Below are 24,307 nucleotides of genomic sequence, written 5' to 3' on the forward strand. Positions count from 1 at the left end.
GAGGTTCAGCTCTGAAATGTCCTTTTCTGTTTTTAGCCATGACCAGCCATCATTTGGTGTTACTCAGGAGCCCTGTGCATTCTCATCCAGTGGAAAAACTTTATACCAGGGCTCTGACATCTGTCTGCCAAATATACCTGAACCCTCTCTAACCAGCCTGACCGACGGCCATCATCACAATACAGCTTTGGAGTCCAAACAAGGGAAAAGAACCAATCAAATGTCAAGACCAAAACTCTCTCTGCAATGCAGTGAAGTCCAGAAAGAGCTGATAATGAGAGAGGATGTCACAGAAACTGTTCGCAGCCTGGAGTCAATCACTGAAGAAGAAGAAGAACTCATTCAATCATCTGTGATGCCTCAGCCTCTTCCTCTGGGTGAAAACACAGCCAGCGTACACTCTGACACCAAACAGACTAAGATAGACTCTGACACTGACCACAGTAAACTTAACTGTGACACAAAAATAGCTGCTGATTCCCACAGCAGCCGTAAAACGACTGTTGATAAAAACTTGAGCCCCCCACCATTTGACTCAAACACCACAAAGACTGATGCTGAGGCACAAGCACACATCTTTGATCTTACCCATCTCACCAAAGACCAACAGCTCCAAGAGGAAGAGAGGCTCTTATTGGCTAAAATTCATCTGATGACTGGCAACACTTCTCCTTCCTCTGGCCATAGAAGTATGAAGCGCCTTGTCCCTGATCCCTGTGACGTTGACTTGGACATCACAGGGGGTACTGAGCACACTGGGACCGAAGTTATTCCCAGCTTTGAGATCTTACAGGAAATATCGCTAACAGAGGCAGATGAGCCACTGGACAGTGGGGTGGGAAAAAATCAAGAAGGATGGGAGGATGTGTAAGTCAGCTTGGGCTTTCAACCTTTGCTGCTCTATAAAATGATGCTGAAGCCTTGAATTTGTGATACAATGACGTGTAGACTTTACATGACTGAAGACTTTATTTTCATAAAGTGATGGATACTTTTACAGACATATTTGAATGAAGACAGAAATGGCCAGACATTTGATAGCCATAACATTTGAATATTTCATTATAAGACTAATATAGCCACAAACTTGGTGTCACTTTAGTTTGCATAGAAGACTAAAGACTTTATGACCATGCTAGCAGCTATGAATCAGACATAACAGTAGACACAGCAATGTACTACATGCTAAAGTCAGTACGCTAAGATGCTAAAGGATAATGCTAACTTACACATGTTATGACCATGCTAGCAGCTTTGAGTCAGACATAACAGTAGACACAGCATTGAACTACATGCTAAAGTCAGTACGCTAAGATGCTAAAGGATAATGCTAACTTACACATGTTAAGCTCTTGTTGAAGTTTTGTGTCCTTGCTAGCATTTGAGTATTAGCACTAAACGTCAAGTACTGTCTGACTGGATTGATTTTCACTTTTCAGAAACTTGGTCATAGACCAAAAGGACAAAACATAAAAAATTACACTCACCAGAAAACTAAAATTCTAGCCAAAGAAAGGTAAAAGGACAACCAGAGTTAGTAGTTTCACCCATTTGACCCTGGATTTTTATTTCAGTCATTTCCAGTGGATTGCAATAGTTTACTGGTTGACTGGCTAACTCACCACCTCAGCCTGAAAATGTTCAAAAAGTTCCTTGTTTTGACTGACTTAGAAGACTCAAAATAGCTCTGAAATTGATTTTTATGATATGCCAGATGAGCCAAACTTTGTAACGTGTAGTTTCTACAAGTGTAAGCTTTTCTTGTTTCTGAGCTGATAATTATTTTATCAAACGACATAGACCTGTGTTGATCAGCCCATCCATGCTGAATGTTTCTAATTTAGTTAATTAAACACCGTCAGTGCTGCTGTCTGCCATGCCCCCAAGCTTGCTTTTCTTTCCCCTGCTTCTGCACGTCATCGTCAGTGCTGATACCATGCTGCATGGATTATCGCATTTTTCTTTGACCAAACCAAAGTAGCTTTTCTGTTCTTCAACAGTTGTTTTTTGCTTGTCTCTACTCAGGCTAAAGGGCCAACAAGCTGACCTCTCTGTAGGAAAGAAAACATCACATCTTGAGGACATGAAGGCAACTCGACTTCCTACATTAGTAGAAGAAGAAACACCTGATGTGAAGTCTCCTGATCCTGTCCCGACAGTCAGGGAGGAGGCTGATGGGAAGGATGATGTTGCAGAGGTAAATATACAGAATGCTTGTGTGGTTATTCACTCTGAAATACTTTTTATTTAGAGTGTTGCTTCTTTCTTGCAGAGTCTGGTGAACTCCAGTCAGTCACTGCTCCAGTGGTGTCAGAACATCACCAATGGCTACCGGGGGGTAAAAGTCACAAACTTCAGCACTTCCTGGAGGAATGGACTTGCTTTCTGTGCCCTTCTGCACCATTTCCATCCAGACAAAATGTAAGCTAGACATCATCTTTAAACTTGTTTTGTATTTTTACGCTTCAATGTTTTTTTTTCTGTTGAATTGAGAGAATTATATTTACCATTTTGCATTCCTGCAAAAACCTTGTGTCACATTTGAAAATTAAGATAAAAGTTTGAGCATTTTTTGACAGAATGTTGAAAAAATTGGCAAATATGTGTTCATTTTTTCCCTTTTTCCCACACAAGAATTTTTTTAAATGAAAAAAAAATTTAAAATGATAATAGTTTTAAGAATATAACAACAGTTTTGAATTTTTTTCTTTGAAAATTACAAAAAAAATGTTTGACAAGAATTTTGAGATTTTGAAAAGGTTTGAAAAAATAGAGGACATTTAAAAAGAATTAAAGTTTTGATGACTCTTTTGCAAAATTCTTTCTATAGTTGATAATTATGTGGTTTTTTTTTTTTGGTTTGTTTTATATAAAAAAAAAGACATTTCAATTAGTGTTTTGTTTTCTGTAACCTACATTGTTTCATTCTGAGCAGACGAATCTAAGATTTAAATTAAAGATTCAGATTTACTTTTGTGTCATCTTCATGGACGTGTTTTTCCCCACTGAATTCTTTGATAATTTTTTCCATTCAGAGATTTTGACAAACTGGATTCTCATGACATCAAGCTCAACAACAAGAAGGTAAGGATCCAGTTCGTGATTAGTCAGTCTATATTCAGAGGGAGTGCAATAAGGCGTGTTTTTGGTGATCATACAGTCATTGCTCTTATGGTCTTAATTTAAAGGCAAGGAGAGAACAACTCCAATTTTGTAGGATTTTTTTGACATTATGCTGTATGGGAACACTAAGAATAACTTACAAGTGCCTTTTTTCACTTTGCTGTTTATTTAATTTAATCAGTGGATAGATGCATTTCAAATAGATTAAACATATTATAGTCTATAATTATCATTTTAGCTTACAAGTGTTCGTTGAGCTTTTTATTTTTTTAATTATTCCCATTTTACTCCCAGTGCATTTATGAGGTGATGATGTCTTTCTTTACTTAACCTGTCAGGCGTTCGATGGTTTCGAAGCCCTGGGAATCTCTCGACTGTTGGAGCCGTCAGACATGGTTCTTCTGTCGGTCCCCGACAGGCTCATTGTCATGACCTACCTCAGCCAGATCCGCTCACACTTCACAAACCAGGAGCTGAGCGTGCTGCAGATAGAACACAACAGCAGCCAGTCCAGCTATGGTCTCACTCCCACTGGTCCTGGTCCCACTACGGTGGACGCAGCTGCTTTCTGCATGTCCAGACTGAATGAGGGAGTGAGCCTGGAGGAGGGAGGAAGCAGCACACTTGTTGTTCCTCCACCGAGGACCAAGCGACTGCTTAAAGGTATCGACTACCATTACATATCAACATTTCAGTGTAGTTATACTTACATGTTTAAGTCTTTGCACATGTTAAAGCTTTGATGGGCAGCCATGTTGTTGGCAATGTGAGAACATTGCCTAAACACAGGAGCATGTCTTCTTCCAGTCTGCTGGTGCATAGTAAGTCCCTGAGACAGTGCTAGAGAGGAGCATAGAGCATTTAACTACCGTTCTGACATTCTATTGTTGACACTGCAGCCATTAGATGAGCTGCATGTCACATGGAGGTGGTGGGGTAAAGCCTCGCTGCCGGATGAGGAAATCCCTGCACAGCAAGCATTGATCAGGTAGGTTGAATGTTGCTGGCAGTGGTGAGGTGTCGTCAACCAGTTCTCAACCATTTCGGCTAGACTTGAAGCAGTCTTTCCAGGGTGGCACCTTAAACATGACTTTTCTTCAGTAAGACTCATGCATACTCTGGCAACCTTGAGAGAGCTGGTGCACCCGTGCACTGGCGAGACTAGTGTGGGTGGATTCACCTACTACCAATCCAGCTACGCTGATGGATGCCACAGCGTGAGGGGTTGGTGCTAGCGGCTGTGAGCCAACTGGCCCCTTTGATATTGAAAGTATGGCCTGTCAATAAGCATCTACTGCAACCAATATTGACCTATTCATTGGGCTTGGTCTTGTTCATTGCTGTCTATGCTCTGACAGGGGTGAGTGAACTCTGTGCAAAGGAAGCGTTCTACATGAGACTGAACTCGGTGATAGATTTGGTCCTGGGGGTGATGCCTTGGTCCTTCTTGGTGACTTCAGTGCTACCACTGGCACTGACAGGGAGGGCTACAAGGCATGTGTCGGTCCACAACAAGATGAAAGCTTCTTAATGCTTTACCTTGCCAAAAGTCAGCGCTTGAGCATTGCTGGTTTCAGAGACTGGGATGCTGGCAGAGAGAAGAGACTGCTCAGCGACTGCAGGGTTTCATGAGTCCCATTCTTTTGTGGCTTGCTGTTTTCTGCCCATGCTTGTTCTAGATAGAAATGAAAAGTCTGGTAGTTTTATGGTGAAAGTGAAAGTGTACGTTTTGCCTTCACTAATATTTAAGAAACATTTTAACAGAGGAATGACAAATTTAGCAGCCATAATGATGATACAGGCAGGGTTTTAATGTCTTTTTAATTTATATCTTGATTTTCTAAAAAGAAATCATCTTCTGCCGTCCTTGTGGGCAATTCTGAGATGATTTTTTGTCGAGAATAGGACAGAAAACCTGCAAATACTCATTGTAGCCTATCAGAAATATGTGTGAAATTTGCTAAAATAACTTGTGGCCAAAATATTTTGTAATGCTTTGAGTCCCAGTGGACAGTTATACTTGTGTTAAAGAAATTCCCTGGAGGCATTCCTGAGATACAACATTGTTTTAAATGGAGCAGACATAATGTCTTCTGGCCAAAGCTAGTGCTGGTGCTGAGTGGGAACATTTGTGTGTCTCCAGGGTACCTAGGAATGTTAAGTAGCACAATTAAGCAAGGAGACTAGACAGAAAGACAAACAAAACTTTAAATCAAGTCCACAGCAGCTCGATTAAGATTCTACCAGCTTTTTCAAGTTTCCATAAGATGCCAAGTAACTCAGACTCATTTCCATTAAATCGAATTTTGCTGACTTCCTCTGCAGATGTGTTTATAATGATGCCCATCTAAAATTTTCCATGTTGTCGACTGATGCAGCCATAAAACAGGCAATATGGCTCCAATAGTAGTACACTTACTTTCTCAGTCACCGTCTTGGTTGTATGATCTATTTGTTATGATTATGTCAAGCCAAAACCCTTTCAGTTTTACAGATGACACATTTCAGTTACTCTCATCTGCTGGTAGCAACTCTGGAGGTTTAAAGCTATTTAGTCAAGGAAAACAGGTAACGCTGCATACTTAAGCAAAACAACCAGGAAATGGATACAAATGTTTTTACCTCTAATAAAATCTTATCACAACGCACATGCGCACTAACAAAAACAGTAAAAGTCTTGTAATTATGTGGTTTTAAACGATTCATATCAAACTTCTCATGGTTTCTTTCGTCTGTTTTTCAGTGGATGAGTCAATAACCCCGGTCCCTCCACCAAGGTCAATGAACAAAGCAGTCAAACCTGGACAGGCCAAGGTAACAGTACATAAGACTTTATTTTCTTACCTGTATTTGAAAATATTTTGCCCTATTTCACAATTTCCTCATGTATCATGGTCCTAATAGTTCCTGTTTTTTAAAGTTTGATGTCTTTCCTGTCCAGGATGAAGACTTGATGGCTCACTCTGCAACAGAAACCACTAATAAAACAGGTCGGTGCCTGAAGCCTGAGCCTTTCTAAGACAATACTTGACATCACTGTAAATATTTATGTAACTCTTTATGTTCTTGTCTCTCTGAACTTTTCATTCTTTGCTGGGTTTATGTTTGCAGAGTTGCAAAGTGCAGCGGACACACTGCCTCCCAAACAAGAGGAGGAGCCGATGGTCAGTCTGATGTTTTTCACTGTTTTTTCTGTTCTGCATCATCTTTTCTTCATCTTTGTATCAAGTGTCTGATTAAATCAAATCAACTTCTTTAGGCTTTTTGATCGATTGATATTTGCATGCATATTGCTAAAATCACAATAATCAGTTCCTCACAGAATCATGAAGTCTCTGCTCCCACAGCTGTATTTCCATCCTTTTAGCCACACTCTAATCTTGGACCGCCTGTTTCCTCCTGTTTCCCCAATTCCCTTTTTGTTTTTTATCTCTTTTCCTCCGTTTTCACGTTCATGTTGGTTTGTGGGTTCATTTGCTTGTGCGTGCATGTGTGTGTGAAATGGGGTTATGGTCAGTGTCTGCAGGACACCAGTCAGTACGTACTGAGTGAGCTGGCAGCCTTAGAGACGGAGCAGAAGCACATCGACAGCCGAGCTGCTGTGGTGGAGAGACGACTGCGAAGCCTCATGGAAACAGGTGAGTCACACATAAAAACATCTTTAAATTATCATCACTGAGTTTGATTGGATTAAAACCATCACTATTTCACATAGCTGAGTATGGTGGCAGCTGCCGTTTAACACTATGTGGAGCTGCAGGATGCAATTTTAATTTTCCCTCTGTTATATACAACGTACTGTAAATCTACATCCCGTCCCAGTTTCTAAAAGCAGCAAAGTCCCTGCCAGAACTTTACTTCAGAGATGTTTGCATACCAGTAAATCTACAGTAGTGGAGAGTTCCTTTCCTTACACTGCCACCAGGATGAAAGTTTACAGAAGTATGGACAGTGTCATGTATTTTCAGTGTGTTTGGATCAATAATGCTGATGCTTGGTAAAAAAAAAAAAAAATGGATAGAAATGTATCTTTAAAGCGTGGGTTAGTGCTAATTCACTTACATTAGTTAGCTGGGTAATGCTCCCTTTACATGCGCATATGTTAATAAAATTGTCATCACCCATTCATTCGCATCCTCCAGTTACATTTGGGGTTGACATCAAATCCATAAGAGCTCATGGTTTCACATGTCGTCTGCCAAGTTACTCTATCATAGTTTTCTGTCCTGGTACACAAAGGAGCAAACTTTATGTGTCAATGATCGTTTTGAAAAACTCTTAAGTTCTTTTTAATTTTTTTTTTTTTTTGTAAGTTACATTTCTATATTTCCTATTTTGTCTTTATTCATTGTTTTGATTGAATGCTCTTTTTACTCTCTTGTGTGCTTTGTTCACTCCACACTTGCTGCTGTAAATTTGGAATTTCCCCTTGCGGAACTAATAAAGGAATATCTCATCTTTATCTTATCTTATCTTACCTTCTTGATTTGGCTTGAACTGTTAGCTACGCTGCTATGCACTGCCCTCACTATTACTGAACAACATTGATCTCTATCTGTACCCGTGGTTGTATCCATATGAGTACAAACATTGAACAGAAATGAGCCTTTAGACTCTCCATGTGTATTTTCCACACTTGATAATAGCTTTTAGAGCTGCAAACAAACTGTACTTTTTTCTTCACTGTTTCTTCAGGCAGTGACCGTGATGAAGAAGAGAGGCTGATCCAGGAGTGGTTTACTCTGGTGAACAAGAAGAACGCTCTGATCCGTAGACAGGACCACCTGGAGCTGCTGTAAGACCTCTCACATACAAACAGGCTAGTGTACTTACTAAATACTTAAGTCTAAATACTCACAGATTTTTTTTCTACAGGCAAGAAGAGCAGGATCTAGAGAGGAGATTTGAGCTTCTGACTAGAGAGCTTCGGGTCATGATGGCTATCGAAGGTAAGTCACAAACAGTAGGGGGAAAGTGTTCTAAATTTCAGTTCATCTAGCAAAGTCACATCGGATATTATTCTGTTTATAATTAAGTATAATCTAGCATTGTTAAGCAACACTAAAATCAACCACCTTTCATGCTGTTTTGTGGCTGAATCTGCACTCTAAACCTGAATTAGTTGACATTACTAATAAGCATGAGTAAACCGATTGCCTTATACCACTTTAGTTTTTACACAAGCTGATACTAAAGAGGTCAAGTTGTATTAACATAGAACCTTAATTTTATGCAGTAGGCATATTAAGTGTATATTAGTAGTCTTTACTAAAAATCATTAGTTCACATAAATGAAGTCTAAGTTGTATGAAATAACAATGCTAAGTTTAACTTACATAAAAATATATGAAACTGTAAAAGCACTCAGAGAGCACAGACCTCCGCCATTAGCCCTATCTTCCAATAGTGAAGTATCCTTTAAAAGCATTCCTGGATCCAGACGGTGATCCAGATCACTCACAAAATCTAATTTGCTGATTACTCCCTTCCTGGTTGGGTGGAAACATGGTGAGGCAAAACATTGGCTTCGCTATGTGTGGACTGTCATGGTGGAAGCATTGCCTGCCGGTGCCAACAGATGCACTGACAGTCTCACCCATGGATTTTTGAAATTTTGAAATAGCCCCTCCCCCCTCTTAAAGAACTAAACATACTAAGTTATCTCAGCTTAACATGATCATTGCATTGCATCTTTCAGCTGAATAATACAGATGACTAATTTGATTTAGTAATGTCAACATTTTTTGACAAAACATGAAAGAATAAGTAATAATTGCTAAAAAAAAATTAATTAGAAACAAAATCCGGGTTTACAGTGTGAAGAAATATAATTTTTCATAGAATAACAAGATGCTGATTAAAGAGTCTGTGTGAGAAACTTAAATTTGTGTTGATTTTGGCGACCCCTGTGGACAAAGTGTTACCAATTTCATTGTGCTGATTCTGTCCTGTCCATGTTTTTTTACCGACAAAATGCTATCTTTTTGTCAGCAGTTTAACACATTTCTCTGTTGTGGAAAATGTTCTTCAGGCACGTTTACCCTAGATGTCATAACAGGAATAGATAAAAACAACATAGAAATAATCAATCTTGTAGCTGTTGATCTTGTTTGCTTTTAAAGTTCATCAAAAAACAAAAAAGTATGAATTTTATTCTTTTAAAAAATTAACTAAAAGATCCTTCGTAGCAGTGTAAAGAAAAAGGATTATCCGCCTAGAAATAACTATCTACAGATATTAGATACACACAATATGGACAAAAAGTATTCGGCTACCTGTCCATTGCATCCAAAGCCTTTATTGCATTGAAATGTATAAACTATTAAATGAATAAACTGTTAATGAGGACAAACATAGGCAGTATGTTAGGCATACATATACCAACAATTTGAGACCACTCACACCAGAGGTATCACATAACAAACTTACCCTTTTTTGTACTAATAAAGATACCTTGAACCTTGAAATATCTTATATAAAGCAGCCAACAGCATTTTCATATACGGTCTTTATATGCTCTGAATGTTTATGTTTCAGACTGGCAGAAGTCATCCACTCAGCAGCAGAGGGAGCAGCTGCTCCTCCAGGAGCTCGTTTCTCTGGTTAACCAACGGGACGAGATCATCAGAGACATCGATGCTAAGGAGAGAGGGTACGTAAATGTGTAGTAGTGTGTGTTAAATAGACAAAATAAGTCAGTGGGATATAACAACCCCCCCCCCAAAAAAAAAAAGACATTTCAATGATTTAAACTTCATCTTATGCTTTTTGGCTCATGCTTGTTATCTTAACTCTTAAAATGATAAAATATGTCAAATGTGTTTGTTTTTAGGGCTTTAGAGGAAGATGAGCGTCTAGAGAGAGGTCTTGAGATGAGGAGGAGAAAATACAACAACAGCAAAGAAAAATGTGTCATACAGTGAGGAAGAGACACAGACTGTTTTTCTGACAAACGTATGACGCCACAACAAACAACTCAGTTGTTTGAGCTTTGAAATTTTTGCACACATGATACAAACAGGAATTCAGTTTTCCTTGATTCCTGGTGCCTTTGTTTTTATGAAGAACTGTTCATGCTTATCATGAAGAAATCTTGTGGTAAGATAAGGGCTGCAAAATGTGTCATCTTTAAAAGGTGTTCTTATTGTTTTCAGTCTGTCTTAATGTTAAAGTATTTTAAGTGAAGTTGATGTGTTTTTATTTATTTAAATACTGTTTCAGACTGTTGTACTCCGATTGCACATGTGGTGATTTGTGTTTTTGTGTGTTTGTTGTTCTTAGGGTTTGTCTCATTCTCTTTTCACCTTCTTTTTATACTATTTTAGTAAAGGTTTCCTTCTTGTCCAAAACTATAAGATTTAGCCAAAAGTTGTGAAGTCCTGCAAACTTTATCAGAATAGTTTGTTGTTGCTTTGAAATACTTTTAAGTTAAACACTTTATAAGTTGTGAGCTGGACTCAAACCCAGGATTTTGAGAGTAACATTTTCAACTTTTTTGAGATACCCTGAAACTATTCTCTCTTATTGCCAAGATATAATCTCAACTGTTTTCTTTTTTTAAAGTTATCTTGATAGGTTGAAGCCATGTTTGAGCACAAAAGAAGCTCAAAGTGATCTCATGCTTTAAGTTTGTATCTGAAGTGCCTTTAAAAAAACATAACTTATACAGCTGTGATGTTTATTTCTGCTTATTTCACAGGATTGAACACGTTTCCTCATTTCTGTTCTTTGACTGCTGTGTGCATGTTTTTAGATTTGTGCTGTTAAAGTGGTACTCCATCTCATGTCACTACTGTAAACCTATCACACTGTTTCCCTATGTTGTCTTTATTTATGATGTAAAAATGTAATGACTAATAATATTGATATGTGTTTAAAAATCAATATTGGTTGGCTTACAACTTTGGATTTGTAGTTTTGTTTTAGTTTCAAGCACAACAATAAAAATGTAAAATCATGAGCTTTATAAATTGAACTACGGTGTTTGAAGGTATTAAAATATCCACTTCCTGTTCTGCAGGCCTGTTAAGAAAATCACTAGTATGTGTGCCTGTGTGTCCTCCCACTAGAGCATTAGAGTTAATCAGCTTGCTTCACTACACTAATCTGAAATGACAGACCAATCCACAGCATGATGAGTCTGTGCTAGCTGTAGCTCACCTGAAGACACTTCAAATCACCTTAAAAATCTTCAGTTCTGTTGTCCAGGACACAGAAAATGACGTAGTGATAATAATGCAGGAGGAGAACACACAGACATGTTGGGTGTGTGTGCTGAGCTGCCTTCTGCTCTCATGTGCATACGTTGGCAGTCTGTACGTCTGGAGAAGCAGCTTACCCAGGTATACGACCCACAGCGGATCTGATACTGTGCTGTTAGACTTGAATATTTAACTGTCATTGTATTTGTGCAGGGACCACCCCAGTGTGATAAAACGTCGCTGTGTCAGTGTGCTGCTGGTGTCTGCGCTGTCACCTGCAGTAGTGAGAGCATGGATGCACTGGACTGATGTCGAAGTGAGTACTAAACAAGGTAGAATTCAACTATCTGGCTCTGATTTTCACCTGTTCAGTTTTAGTCATTGTTCACCGCACTTTCTGTGAAGAGTTTTAAGGTTGTTTTAATTTTGGCACCCCCTGTGGACAGAGCAGGACGATTAATTTCTCAGCTAATCTTGTCCCTTGAAATAAAAGTCTCCCCCTGCTTTCTTTTACCAGTCAAACATAGAATTTGAGACTTGTTAAGGTGTAAAATGTTTAACACTAGAACCACTGGGGATCTCTATGTACCTAAAACAGCCAGTGGGTCAAATTTACCTGTCATTAGTGTGCACTGATTTTCATTACTAGCACTGATCAAGAGCAATTATTTAACCACAGTTTAGCCACAGTGAGTTTTAATTAAGTCTTTGCTACAGTATTTAATGTGACATTTATTTCTCAAGTACACATTATAGTCCCATGGGGGGGCTCTACCCTATAACACCCTCTCTACCATAGTGAAACAGAAAGCAAGGCTCTACCAGCTACTCGATGGCAAAAGAGCTAAAGTCACAGTTATTGAACAAAAAGAAGCAGATTGTTACAGACCAGACAACTACTGAGGGCTTAAGGGGTCAAGCATTTGAAGAAAGCCTATGTAATGGCAGTAAAGTGGCTTCTTCCTGGCTTGCAAATCAGAGAGCATCAGGCCAGGACCAGACTGAGTCTGTAAATAATGCAATTAAAGCTAGCACCAGCCTTCAGCATAAAACAAAGCTGTTGGGTTGCGATGGGTTGGAACTTATAAAAGTGGGTCACCAGTTTGAGAAACACTGGTTTAAGGCACACTGACACTGGATTGTGTAGTGGAAACTTGTTCTGTGGAATGACCAGTTACGCCTCTCTGTTTGGCAGTCAGATGAGTGAGTCTGGGTTTGATGGATGCCAGGAGAAGGTTGCCTGCACTTACTGTATTGTGCCAACTGTGAAGTTTGGTAAAGGGATGTTCTTTAGGGATGGGCCAAAGTCTTTATCTCCAGTGAAGAACAGTCATAATGCTTCAGCATAACAAGATGTTTGGGGCAATACTATGCCTCCAACTTTGTGGCAAGAGTTTAGGGAAGGCCATTTTCTATTCCAACATTACTGAACCCCAGTGCACATGGCAAGAACTATAAAGACATGATTTGATTAGTTTGATGTGGGAGAACTTGACTGGCCCACACAGAGCCCTCACCTCTACCCTATTGAGCTCTGTTTGGATGAACTGGAACAGAGATTGTGACCCAGGCCTTCTCGTCAAACATCAGTGCCTGACCTCATAAATGCTCAGAAACACTCCAAAATCTTGTGAATAGCCATCCAAATGAGAGGAGGCTGTTACTGCCTCAAAAGAGGGACCAACTCCATATTAAAGTACATATATTTGAATAAAATGTCATTACAGTCCCTGTTGATTTAAGGATGAGGCAGCAAAATACTGACGTATGTATACTGTATCAGTGGGCATGACACTAGATCACAAACTATAATCTTAATGTTTTGACATCACATCTGATAGGCAGCCATCTGTAATGTGTAATACACACATTACCACCTCTTCCGGGGTGAAACTGAGTTTATAAAGTCATATTCTGCCATTTTAGGTGAACGTATCTGTGTGGGAGCTGATTGGAGTTCGAATGGAGGGTCTGCTCCCTGCTGCCGTCCTGCCTCTGCTACTTACTATGGTACGTCAGGAGGGCCACACCAGACAAGGAAGATAAAAGCATCCTTTTCCAATTGTAACAAAACTTTTAAAGGGAATATTTTCTTTGCTAAAGACTTTTTTCAACTTGAGGAACTCCCTACTGCTGAAGTCTAACTTAAACATAAAGAAAAAGTATAAGAATGAAAAGAAAACTAAATATCAATACCAAGGAGTATATTTCTTTCTCCAAAACTGCTTAAGGATCCTATTTTTTTCTTTAAATATTAAATTAATGCTCAGTTTTTATATTTCACAGACTACAATAATACATTTCTTTACAACCTACACTAAATGACCACAGTTTGAAGCACATCCCGAGAGCAAGCTCAAAATATACACTGAAAAAAAAATCCCTGCAGAACTCTACATCCTCCTGCAGTCTTTTTATGTACCCCTACTGGATGTAATAAACAATTGTCTCTTTCTAAACATCAGGTGTTTTATCTCGGCCCTTTGGTTCAAACTGCCATGGATAACCCAAGTGGCTTCACAGAGGAACTACAATCTGTCCTGGGTGAGTTAAACTCAAAATAAATCACAGCTGGAGGGTTTGGATAGCTGCTTATAAGCATCTGTTGATGTATATGTTATCGTAAAGTCTTGACTTTTATTGTCCCAGATGTTCAGTCGTGGAGGCTGTGTGTCAGCGATGCAGTGTGGCTGAGAAACCAGGTGGTGGCGCCAGTGACAGAGGAGCTGGTGTTCAGAGGAGCAATGCTGCCCATGCTGGTGCCGTGCACAGGACCCACAGCTGCTATCTTTACTGCTCCTCTCTTCTTTGGTGTCGGTATGGCATTAACACTCACAGGCTTTAAGCAGAATAAATTCATATGTACTAATATAAATAATACAACGTCTCTGCCATAAATCATTCTATTAGGAAGCTTCTATATTTTCAGTTCTTGTTTACATGCTCAGGATGGTGTCAATTCTGTTTCATATTCATTAGTGGTGTGCTAGAGTATATTTCAATTAAAAGGTGTTCCTAATGTTTTGACCACTCCAAAAAATACATGATGAAGGAGGCAAAATATTCAGAGGATCTTTCAAAATAATGCTCAACAGGAAAACAACATTACCCACTGTTGCCCAAACAATAAAAACAAGAAGTATCCCTGCTCTGACCTTGACAAAAATAGAAAATGTACAAACTTCAAAGACTAGAATTTATGTCAAACTTCTGTTTTGGATTACATCGAATAAAACGAATGGTCTCAATGTGTTAGCTGATTAGTTTATGGTAATATCTAACAGATTTCCTAGATTAGTTGTTTGCTGTTGCTTCACAGCTAGTGTTCCTGGTTCAGATCCCTCAGAACAGGGTCTTTTGTTGCATGTTCTACCTTGTGCATGTGTGGGTTCCTCTCCATGTGCTCTGGCTTCCTCCCACAGCCCAGAAACATGCTTGTTAGCTTAATTGGTGACTATAAGCAAACGTAGGTGTGAGCACAAGTATGACTGCTTGTTTGTCTCTGTTTGTCAGCCCTGTAATTTGCTGGCGACCAGTCCAGAGTGTACCCCACCTCTCACCCAGTGACAGCTGGGATTGGTTCCAGACTCCTGTGACCCAGTGTGGGACAAGCAGTGCAGATGATGGATGGATAAATACATCAGTTAACTTATTGCATTTTATATCTTCTCATTTAACCTAAAATGCTAACAAGTGTTTTATCATTTTGATTTCCTTTATACTTTTTACATGGTTCTGGTTGTTAGGTCATAAATTTGATGACTTTGGACACTTGACATAATTATAAAGGACTTGTAACACACCTAGGACTTTAACTGAAATGACTGAAGACTTTACTTGGATTTGCACCATATTACTTGAAAATACTTGGGATTTGAATGCGTACTGACTTTTTTGACCACCTGCTTTCAGACGATATACCCATGAGACTTTTCCCAGTGCATCCCCCCATTGCAGTGGTTTTCACAACTTGTGGGTTGGGACCCAAAAGTGGGTTGCAGAGCTGTTTTCAGTGGGTCAAAAATGTGCGACTGGAAAAATGTGTTGCAAAAAGGTTATGAAATATATGGAAGTCTCTTATCTTCCTCCTGATATTTCAACAGAAATTCTCTATGGGGCTCAGGTCAGACCAGTTGGCTGGCCTATCAAACACAGAAATATCATGGTCAGTAAACCAGTTTCTGGTATTTTTGGCTTTACTGTGGGCAGGTGCCGAACCCTGCAATAAAAGGAGATCAGTATCTCCTTAAAGATTCTGAGGTGATCTAAAATATCCTTGTAGATGGCTGACAATGTTGACTCTGGATTTGATAATGTCCCCTCCTTGTGGAGGGTGGCAATGATTGTCTTCTGGACATTTGTCAAGTCAGTAGTCTTCCCCATGATTGCAGTTGTTGCACTGAACTAGAGTGAGAGAATGAAGGCTCAGAAAACCTTTGCAAATTGGTAATTTCCACAATATTCCAATTTGAGATAACGGATTTTCTTGAGTTGTAATCCATAATCATCGGAATTGGAAAAAAAAAGGTTTTGGAATATTTCACTTTTCATGACATGAGTCTAGCACATATGGAAGTTTAACTGTCTGATTTAATTTATTGGGAAAAATAAACTTTTCATGCTATGTTTATTTGTTGAAATGCACCTGTAATCCAGAGCTATTTTGTTGTCTTTACAGCTCATTTTCACCACATCATAGAGCAACGGCACCTCTACAAGGACAGCATGAGAGTCATCCTGTTGGTTTCTGGTGAGCCAACTTTTAAAATAATTATTTGCAAATCTATTTTATAGGCCAGATGTGTTGGAGAGGGGCTTATTTATTAGTATAAGGTTATAGTTAAACATCAAACAGGTATCAGCATAACTGTTTATTTTGTAAGAAATGTCTTAAACTTTTCCATTTATTCATCTTTATCAAAATCTTGTTCGTTAATGATCTTCTTCAACTTTGCAAAATTTATAAATGTATTTTTTTAGGTATGATAAACTGATTTAATTTAGATTTGTCATGATTTGTGTTTTTGTTGTTCTGTTCTAGGGATGCAGTTCTTGTACACAACTGTGTTTGGTGTATTTACTGCCTTTATTTTCATGAGAACAGGTGAGAGACGTGTTGTATTGCACACACTGTTTAGAAGAAACCTCATTAAACATCTATCCTCCTCATACAGGCCACGTTGTGGGTCCAGTTTTGTGCCATTCGTTCTGTAACAGCCAGGGCCTTCCTGACATCGGCTCAGCCCTTCGACACCCTCAGAAACCAGCTCTTCTCTTCTCATATGTGATGGGTTTGCTGCTGTTTCTGGTGCTTCTCTTCCCACTGACAGACCCTTTCTTCTACGGTGCTGCTCCTGTCTGCAGGCTGGCTCCCCCTCCAGTCTCAGTATGCTAGATTCAATGAAGTAAAATATATATACACCCTCTCTTTAAACTACTTTTTAAACAGTAAAGTCCATTTTTATGTTTGGTTTTCAAATAAAAATGTATTTTTCTAAAGTGAGGGAGTGTGTTTTTATCTAGCTGGTGAGGTTGTGCATGAGAAAAGAAGTGTTCTAGCTCTGCAGACATTTCCTGCATGGTTGGAAATATTTCCTACTGTATTGAAAAAGAACACCAGGACAACTTTGTCTGGCCGAGAAAGAGAAAGAACGCTGAGTGTGTGTGTGTGTGTGTGTGTGTGTGTGTGTGTATGCGGCAGAGAAAAACACATGAGCTGCTAAAGTGAATGAGTGAAAAGCGATGGAGGCTAGAGGAGACAGACAGAGTGAAACACAGACCACAGAGGGCCAACAAACACAAAAGGACCCAAAGTGGAGAGCGACGTCTATATAAAGTGACATTATTAGGAAAAAAAAGGCAATGAAAGCCAGACTTATGAGAAAAAGCAGTGACAGCCAGAAGTAACAACAGCGATGCCAACAGAGAGAAAGAGCAGAAGAAGAAAAGAGGGGAAGAAAAAATAATGCAGCTCAGAAAAGTGAAGCTGGAGGTGGAGGATGGGGGCAAACTCGAGTGTGTCCCAGAGGAAATTCAGAATGTGGAGTAGCAGAGTGGAGGAACTAGAGGGGATACGGGGTCAGTGGAAACATTGAGTGTTTAGTACTGAGAGGTGAAAGGTTGTGACTGACAACTAAGATTAATGAGACAGACTGATGAGCTAATTACAAAAAGAAAACCAAACAATCCAAACCATAAAGGGCACTTCATCTACACAGACTTCTGTACCACTACAGGTCTTTAAAATAAAGGTTTGCATGATATTTTTCAATCCAGTTCAGTTCCCTGGATTTGACACTCCAGACACTTTGGTTCATTCCCTGGTTCCAACATAAGAACTTGATTTCATTTTTTATTGGTTTAGAAATCTGCTCCTGATAAAAAAACAGCTTTCACTCCAGTTTTACTTTGTTCTGAAGAACTAACAATGTTTCAGCTTTGAACTCTAAATCTTGGACTCCCCAGATTGTTGGTGATCATGATGATAATATGGACAGGCACATTGAACTAAACCTTTTGGAAAGTAATGTCAGATGTAAGGAGGCCAGAAAAAAGTAATAGAAAGTGACAACTTTGGTTGACAATATGCAAATTATGCAAAGATGGGTGGCAAGTTGGGAAAATAGGTTTGTGGTGAGGAAAATAAAATGGCAAAACTTGGTTTAAAGTGGCCAAAAAAATGTTGCGAAAATGGGTTTAAAGTGGTAAAAAGTAGTGAAAAGTGGTCAAAAGTGTCAAAAAAGTAGTAAAATTATAGACAAACTGGTTTAGAGTGGCAGAAAAAAATGGGCGCAAGAAGTGTTGAAAAGGTGTCAAAAAGTGACACGATTAAAAAATTTCCAACAGTTGCTTGACTCACTTTTCAGCCCTAGAATGAGGTAACTGTTAGCCAGGATGCTAGCACCAATGCTTCTGATCCAGCACACATGCATTGACATAATCAATAAATCACTGCTGGGGAGGGGCTATTCACTGTTTTTTAGGGGCACAACCAATTCAGTGGGCAGGCCAGATAAGAAGCACTTAGCTTTCAGCTAACTAAATATAAATCCTGTAGCAATAATACTTGTATGGAGCAACTATCCAGCAGTGTGGCACATCCTGTAACATTTGAAAAAGTGAGACAGTGGGTTGTAGACCTTCACCAGGTTGATGTTAAAACTGTCTTAAACATAAAGTCAGCATAAAGGCTAAGTCCCAATGCATCCCTTGCTCCTACCATTTAGTCTTAACCCTTTGTCTCTGAACTCTTGTATGCTACGTTCTTGAGCTCGGCTTGTGTGCCCTTCAGCAAGGCGCCGAACTCCCACTCCTTTGAACAGCCCCTTCTCTGACATCTCTCCATCAGTTCCTGTCCATATGATCCTGTTTGTGCATGACTGTGTACTTTGGCCTGTGAGTGTCATGTTAAGAAAACAGAGTAATTATATTTACCCTCAGGGATTAATAAAGCACTGTATGTCCTCCTCTGTCTTCTATAACTCTTAGTCTTGATAAAATCAAAACAGATGAGTAATGAGAAAGACCCCCCCACACACACACACACAGTGTGCACGATACTGAATGTGCCGTATAGACATGAACTATTCTGACCAACAACTGTGGTTTAAGAACAGCTGTAAACATGTTTATTTCAGCTGTCAAAACTGGCATTAAAAACAGGGGTTTTAGGTGTTTCCTTGACTTTAGGAGCCAGCCTTGTGGACACTAGAGGAACTGCAGTTTTGCTGCTTGGCCATCCTTAAATGGATAAAGGAAGGTGTTTGTTTCTCATCATAATCCCTCCTCACTGCACTTTCACTTTTCATCTCATATTTGGGATCTTTCCAGAACGCCAAGCTGCTAAAGAGCTGCCAACTGCTGAGACTTCAGGGATTTGGGAGGACTGCAGTGGATCAGCTTGACAGCTGTTTTCTTGGAAGAAGACGCCGTATTACCTATTTACCTCATTTTTCCAGAGATGTAGACTGAGATCAAATGTAAACAGTCTCAAATGTGTAGCTGCCTCCTTAGACTTCCAGATGACCACTGAGTCACAGTCGGGAATGTGGAATAAAGACAGCCCAGTAACTGAGAGCATAAAATATAGACTGTTATTGGACTACCTAGCATGTGAGCGGTCTGTGGTTGAAGGGAATGATTAACTTCTTGTGCAGATGCTGAGTCAGGCCTTGCAATTTGTTTTTGTTTTTAAGAGGCACTCTGAAAATTGAGGTGAGGTCACATGGAGGATGGGGATGTGGGTAACAAAATATGTTGTTTAAAGAGAAGACCTGAGAGAATAAGAAGACATGATGCAGAGAGAAGTCAGACGCGTGGTGAGGTTATCTCAAAGGCCCTAAACATGCAACGCCTGTGTGTCTCTGTTGAGCCTCCTCTCTTTTCTTTGTGAAGTCATCAGTCCTCCGTCCCATTGTTAATTCATTTACCATTAATGCTCCCTCTCAGGAGGAATATGGCTGCATCATGAAAGACACTACAAAGAAGTGTAGTATGTCTGTGTATGCATGGCCAAGTCTGTGGAAAAGCTGAGCCTATCATCTGGTAAAGGAATGATCCGTCAGGAATTACTCTCTCCAATCGGTTGCTATCCATCTCTGTTTCTGCTTTTCCAAGCAGTTCAAACCATTTTCTGCAGATTTCCTTTCTGTTTGTCTGCAGTTTGTTTATGCATGTGTGAGTCCAATTACAGTCCAGACAATTGTGCTTTTTTGTCTCTTGAGCCTTTGCGAGTTCCCTTTTTTTTTTTCAAATCTTTCTCCAAAGCTAAGAAATGTTTGGCATAAAGACAGCTTGGACACTGAAATTTTCATCAGCAGCTGTTGTTGTTGTAAAGTAGAATTTTGATGCAGAAATACACAACATTAAAAGCAATTACACTGATATTTTTCCCTTTTTCCAGTTCCACATTGCAATGCAAGAATACCTGTAATTAAGCATGGCTAAAATCTTGTTTTTCAGATTAATAAGTAGAAGAACCTACTACTTAGATTTTCCAAACCTTTCCTTGTTCTTGATAAGGCAAACCACAGTCTGACAGTCTTCAGTTCTTTAACCACTGCAGCTCACTGGATGACAGTGCGCTGCTATATTTGTACTGGACAGCTCCCAGGTGTGAACGTAACTGAAACTAAGCATGAAGAAACAAGGACACGGCTGAAAAGCATGCGCAATAAACTATTTCAAGTTTAAATAAAGGTTAATAAAGGTCACCTGGCATAAAGTCACAACTTTGACATTGCTGCCGCTACAAATGTCCAAATTCTTTTAGCTGATTGTTCGAGTAACAGTAGACTTCAGCTGGCAGGGTGATTATTCCTTCTGGATTAAACCTTTCAGCAGCAACCCGGCCTGCTCAGATATTTGAGGTGAAGATTTGTTGACAGTCTGGGTGTGGAAGCAGGCGATCATGTCTGCTATGAAAGATGAAACATATGGACCTTGTAGAAGAAGAGGATAAAAAGTATCGTCTTTTTCCTGCACTCCTCCGAAATCACCAGGAATGCCTACACTCCATTATTCAACCACAAGGCCGCAGCTAATTGCTTCAGTGTGTGTCTGTGTATGTGTGCTCAACCGCCTGTGTGTGTGTCATAGGACACCAGCGGTTGGGAAAAATGAACAACTGACGTGTCCTGCTGTATTTGATAGAAGAGAAAAGCTTCTATAAAATGCTTAAACACGATGAGTTTATGCTGACAACATCGGGCAAAGAAAAGTTAAGTATCTTAGATATCAGCGTGGAGGCTTTGAGCAGTGGTGCAGCTGCTTTAGGACAAAAGTCAAGTTTAAAAAAGGAACAATATGAAGAAAAAAGTATGAAGCTTGTAAAATGTGTTACTGTCCAGACTGCTGGCTCATAAAACTTCACTTATAAAACAATGCTACAGTGGTGTAATGGTTCTTTTCTAGCATGAAGTCTTCTGACTTTCATGATCCCCTGACTTTTTCCTCATGGGGTTGACTTTTGGGGGGCTAGTGAACTGTCACAAAAGTTACTGGAAAGTTTGACAGCTCTGGCTTTCATTGCCTGCAGAGGAAGAATCTATAGAAGCCAGGAACAGCCATGCTTGCAATGATTACTTTTAAGGAAATTACCCTGAGATAACCACTTAGTCCATCTTGATTTGCATGGTACCAATTCATAACAAATGTTACCTCAAGATACTTTCATAGACTTTACATAGACCCAACATTAATCCACCATAAACACAGCCATGACACAGCAACATTTGATAGTGGAAGGGAAAAGCCTCCTTTTAACAGGTATGAAGACTGTTAATCTGTGACGGCCACTCTCACAGATTGTTCATCTGAGACGCTGTGTATCTAAGAACAGAAATACATTCTAAAACTTTCAAAATAAAATCAGATTAAACCTCAGTTTAGGGTTATGATAAGGGTTAAGGTAACAGGATACCAAAAGTTAAAAGTTAAAAACCTGACTACAAAACATTTAAAGAAGTCAAGTGAAAAGTCTTACAGGAAAAAAACTTCTCCTCCATGAAAACATTCCAACAGAGCAAGCATAGCTTATGTTGCTCTGTTAGCTGCATAAGATATGTAGCTAATGGAGCTATGTAGCTAACGTAGATAAAGCTAAGCTCACAAAGCAGCTATAATACTTATCTACGTTATCTATGTAGCTAAGTTAGCTTCAGCTACATTTGCAAAAGCTTAAACTGCAAAAGCTAACTTAGTTACAGCTTGTTTGCAAAGGTCAGGAAGTGGGGGATAGCCATTAGGAATATAAGGGAATGGAGGAAAGTTAGTACTTTACAGTTATAAATGAATATCTTACACTGCAATTATCATTAGAAAAGTCCTACATTCATTGAATATGATAACTACACTTCGTGAAAAGTCATTTTTATCACAGGTTAACAGATTCACAAGGCGTGGAGGTGATCAATATCGCAAAGTCCTGCAGACCATTTAGCATCTAGCACTGACTAGCCAGATGTAAAGAAACAAGTCTGGAGGACTCTTGTTCTGAGCTAAGAGGCTATCTGAGCCCCTTTAGCATAATAAAAAAAATCCTCATTTTGTCAAAAACATGTTTTTAATTGAAACAGTGATGTACTATCAACTGAATAAACCTTTGTGGGTGAGTGACCAAGTAGTGCTGTCACAAACGAGCCTGTGCTGAGAAATGGCTCTTAGGTGTGAGCCACAGTAGATACAGTAGCTCCTGTTTGCATGTGTCCTATCCTTTTGTTGCCTAAATAATTCACTACTTTTGGTACACAAAAGTAGCTTAAGAATTAAAAATGTCTATTATTTCACACTTTAAACACTAGGCATAGCCATAAACAGCTCAAAACACAACCTTCTTGGCAATGTTTCTTGATGTGGAAATCCCTACTTGCGCCCCCAAGGGGTAAGTGCTGCCTGACATCATTTGCTAAAAAAAACCCACTGCTAAAGGAGCTGTGTAGCTAACATAGCTACATAGCTAGCATAGCTAAAGCTATAAGCTCAAAAAGCATCTATGTAGGCTAAGTAGCTAAGTTCTCTATGCAGCTATGTTAGCTGTAGCTATGTTTGCTAAAGCTCACATTGCTAAAGCTAACCTAGCTACACTGATTTCTGTAGTAGCATTAGTGCATAGCTATGTTAGCTTTATTAGCTTTATGAAGCTGAGGTGAGCCAGTAACTACTTCTAACACAGGTCCGTACATATTTTAATCCAGGATTAGGCCTGGTCTCCCTCAAAAGAGAGATTTTAAGCTCAAGGGACTACTTGGTTAAATAAAAGTTCAAATTAGACCTCTGACCTTGTTCTCTATTTTATTTGTGAAATTTTGCTTATTCTGTAATATTTGCTATGCGGTTATTTCATGAATGTAACTACCAGACTTTGATTGTGAGGAAAGCTGAAATGTCTGGTCTGCAGCCAGAAGCCTTATGAAACCTCAACCTCAAAATCAGACTCATGTTTAACATCCATCTACTGAAGGTCTGTTGGGGTTGTGAGGGTGCTTATAATAGCAGTGCATATCAAAATAGGTCATTGTTTTTTATTTTTAATTTATTTGTTTATTTAATATCTAAAGGCATGATTCCTCCTTTATGATCACAGTCATGACTGAAAGTAATGATTTGTATCCGAACAGTGACTGGTGTGGGGTCTGGTGAGTTTGTCAATGATTGTGATTCTTTGATCCAACATTTTCAGCTTAAATCAGTCTTTACAGTGCTCAAGAAGCTGTCTTTGCATGCTGCTATTCCTGACCCCTTATGTTCCTCATTAGTTAGTGTGAGGAAAATAGAAATGGTCTCATGGTAACAGTTATCTCATCATCTTTAGACTCGAGTCGGACAGATATTCTGTGAATGATCTCAATTCCATGATATTGGGATAATTGCAAGCACAGCTGTTCATAAGTATGACTTTTTCCATCTGAATTTGGGCAGTCATGTTTAGAAATAAAATATCTAAATTATAAGTGGTTCAAATGCCATTAAATTTGTTGAAGCTATTTATGTCTTTCTTGCTCTGGCAAGAGCACGACAGTAGGCTAAGTTTCTACTTTCTCTCTGGCTCCCATTATTTTTAATGACAATTGAACATACTTTTACACTTACAATTTCCCATACACTGAGAACCTTCCATGAAAAACTGTCTGAAGATATGAAGTGTGCAATCTCTACGTTTAAATGACTCATTTTCTGAACTATCTTTGTGGACTAAATTTGCACTCTGCCTCTGAGTGTGGCTGTTTTTGTTAACCGTTGATTGATGATGGAATCAAACAATCAAATCCATTAACTACACTTTATGGACAAAAGTATTTGGCAATACCAAGCATGGTACTGTGATGGACACCAAGTTGGAATAAGATGGTTCACGAAGCTTCATCCCTACTGGATATTCCACTGTAAACTGTAAGTGATATTGTTATAAAGTGGAAGTGTTTAGGAACAACAGCAACTCTGCAACGAAGCAGAAGACCACGTAAAATCACATTAGGGTCTACAAC

The 24,307-nt window shown here is 39.2% G+C and overlaps 2 protein-coding genes across 8 annotated transcripts in view; both read left to right on the forward strand.

Annotated features, from left to right (window-relative positions):
* Positions 1-11,083, forward strand: part of ehbp1l1b (EH domain binding protein 1-like 1b) — a 40,904-nt gene extending 29,821 nt beyond the window's left edge. For 3 of the 6 annotated variants that reach the window (XM_041800835.1, XM_041800830.1, XM_041800836.1), the window contains 12 exons: positions 2,026-2,197; positions 2,273-2,421; positions 3,036-3,084; positions 3,462-3,786; positions 5,867-5,937; positions 6,044-6,113; positions 6,235-6,287; positions 6,641-6,761; positions 7,819-7,918; positions 7,999-8,072; positions 9,661-9,775; positions 9,956-11,083. In XM_041800835.1, the coding sequence (XP_041656769.1) occupies positions 2,026-2,197; positions 2,273-2,421; positions 3,036-3,084; positions 3,462-3,786; positions 5,867-5,937; positions 6,044-6,113; positions 6,235-6,287; positions 6,641-6,761; positions 7,819-7,918; positions 7,999-8,072; positions 9,661-9,775; positions 9,956-10,046 (1,390 nt within the window). In that variant the 3' untranslated portion in view covers positions 10,047-11,083. The remainder of the gene's footprint in view (positions 1-2,025; positions 2,198-2,272; positions 2,422-3,035; positions 3,085-3,461; positions 3,787-5,866; positions 5,938-6,043; positions 6,114-6,234; positions 6,288-6,640; positions 6,762-7,818; positions 7,919-7,998; positions 8,073-9,660; positions 9,776-9,955) is intronic. The other 3 variants (XM_041800831.1, XM_041800832.1, XM_041800833.1) reach the window with 3 other exon arrangements.
* Positions 11,084-11,177: 94 nt separating this feature from the next.
* On the forward strand, positions 11,178-16,741 carry LOC121518499 (CAAX prenyl protease 2-like). Of its 2 annotated transcripts, XM_041800837.1 has the most exons (7): positions 11,178-11,640; positions 13,251-13,334; positions 13,790-13,868; positions 13,974-14,141; positions 16,003-16,074; positions 16,366-16,428; positions 16,499-16,741. In XM_041800837.1, the coding sequence occupies exons 1-7, from the start codon at positions 11,620-11,622 to the stop codon at positions 16,717-16,719; spliced, it is 708 nt and encodes a 235-aa protein (XP_041656771.1). In that variant the 5' UTR covers positions 11,178-11,619; the 3' UTR covers positions 16,720-16,741. The 2 variants fall into 2 exon arrangements, with proteins under 2 accessions (XP_041656771.1, XP_041656772.1); XM_041800838.1 differs by lacking the exon at positions 16,366-16,428.
* The last annotated feature ends 7,566 nt before the right edge of the window (positions 16,742-24,307 follow it).

The sequence above is a fragment of the Cheilinus undulatus genome, linkage group 12, assembly GCF_018320785.1.
Source record: "Cheilinus undulatus linkage group 12, ASM1832078v1, whole genome shotgun sequence".
In the NCBI taxonomy this organism is placed as follows: Eukaryota; Metazoa; Chordata; class Actinopteri; order Labriformes; family Labridae; genus Cheilinus; species Cheilinus undulatus.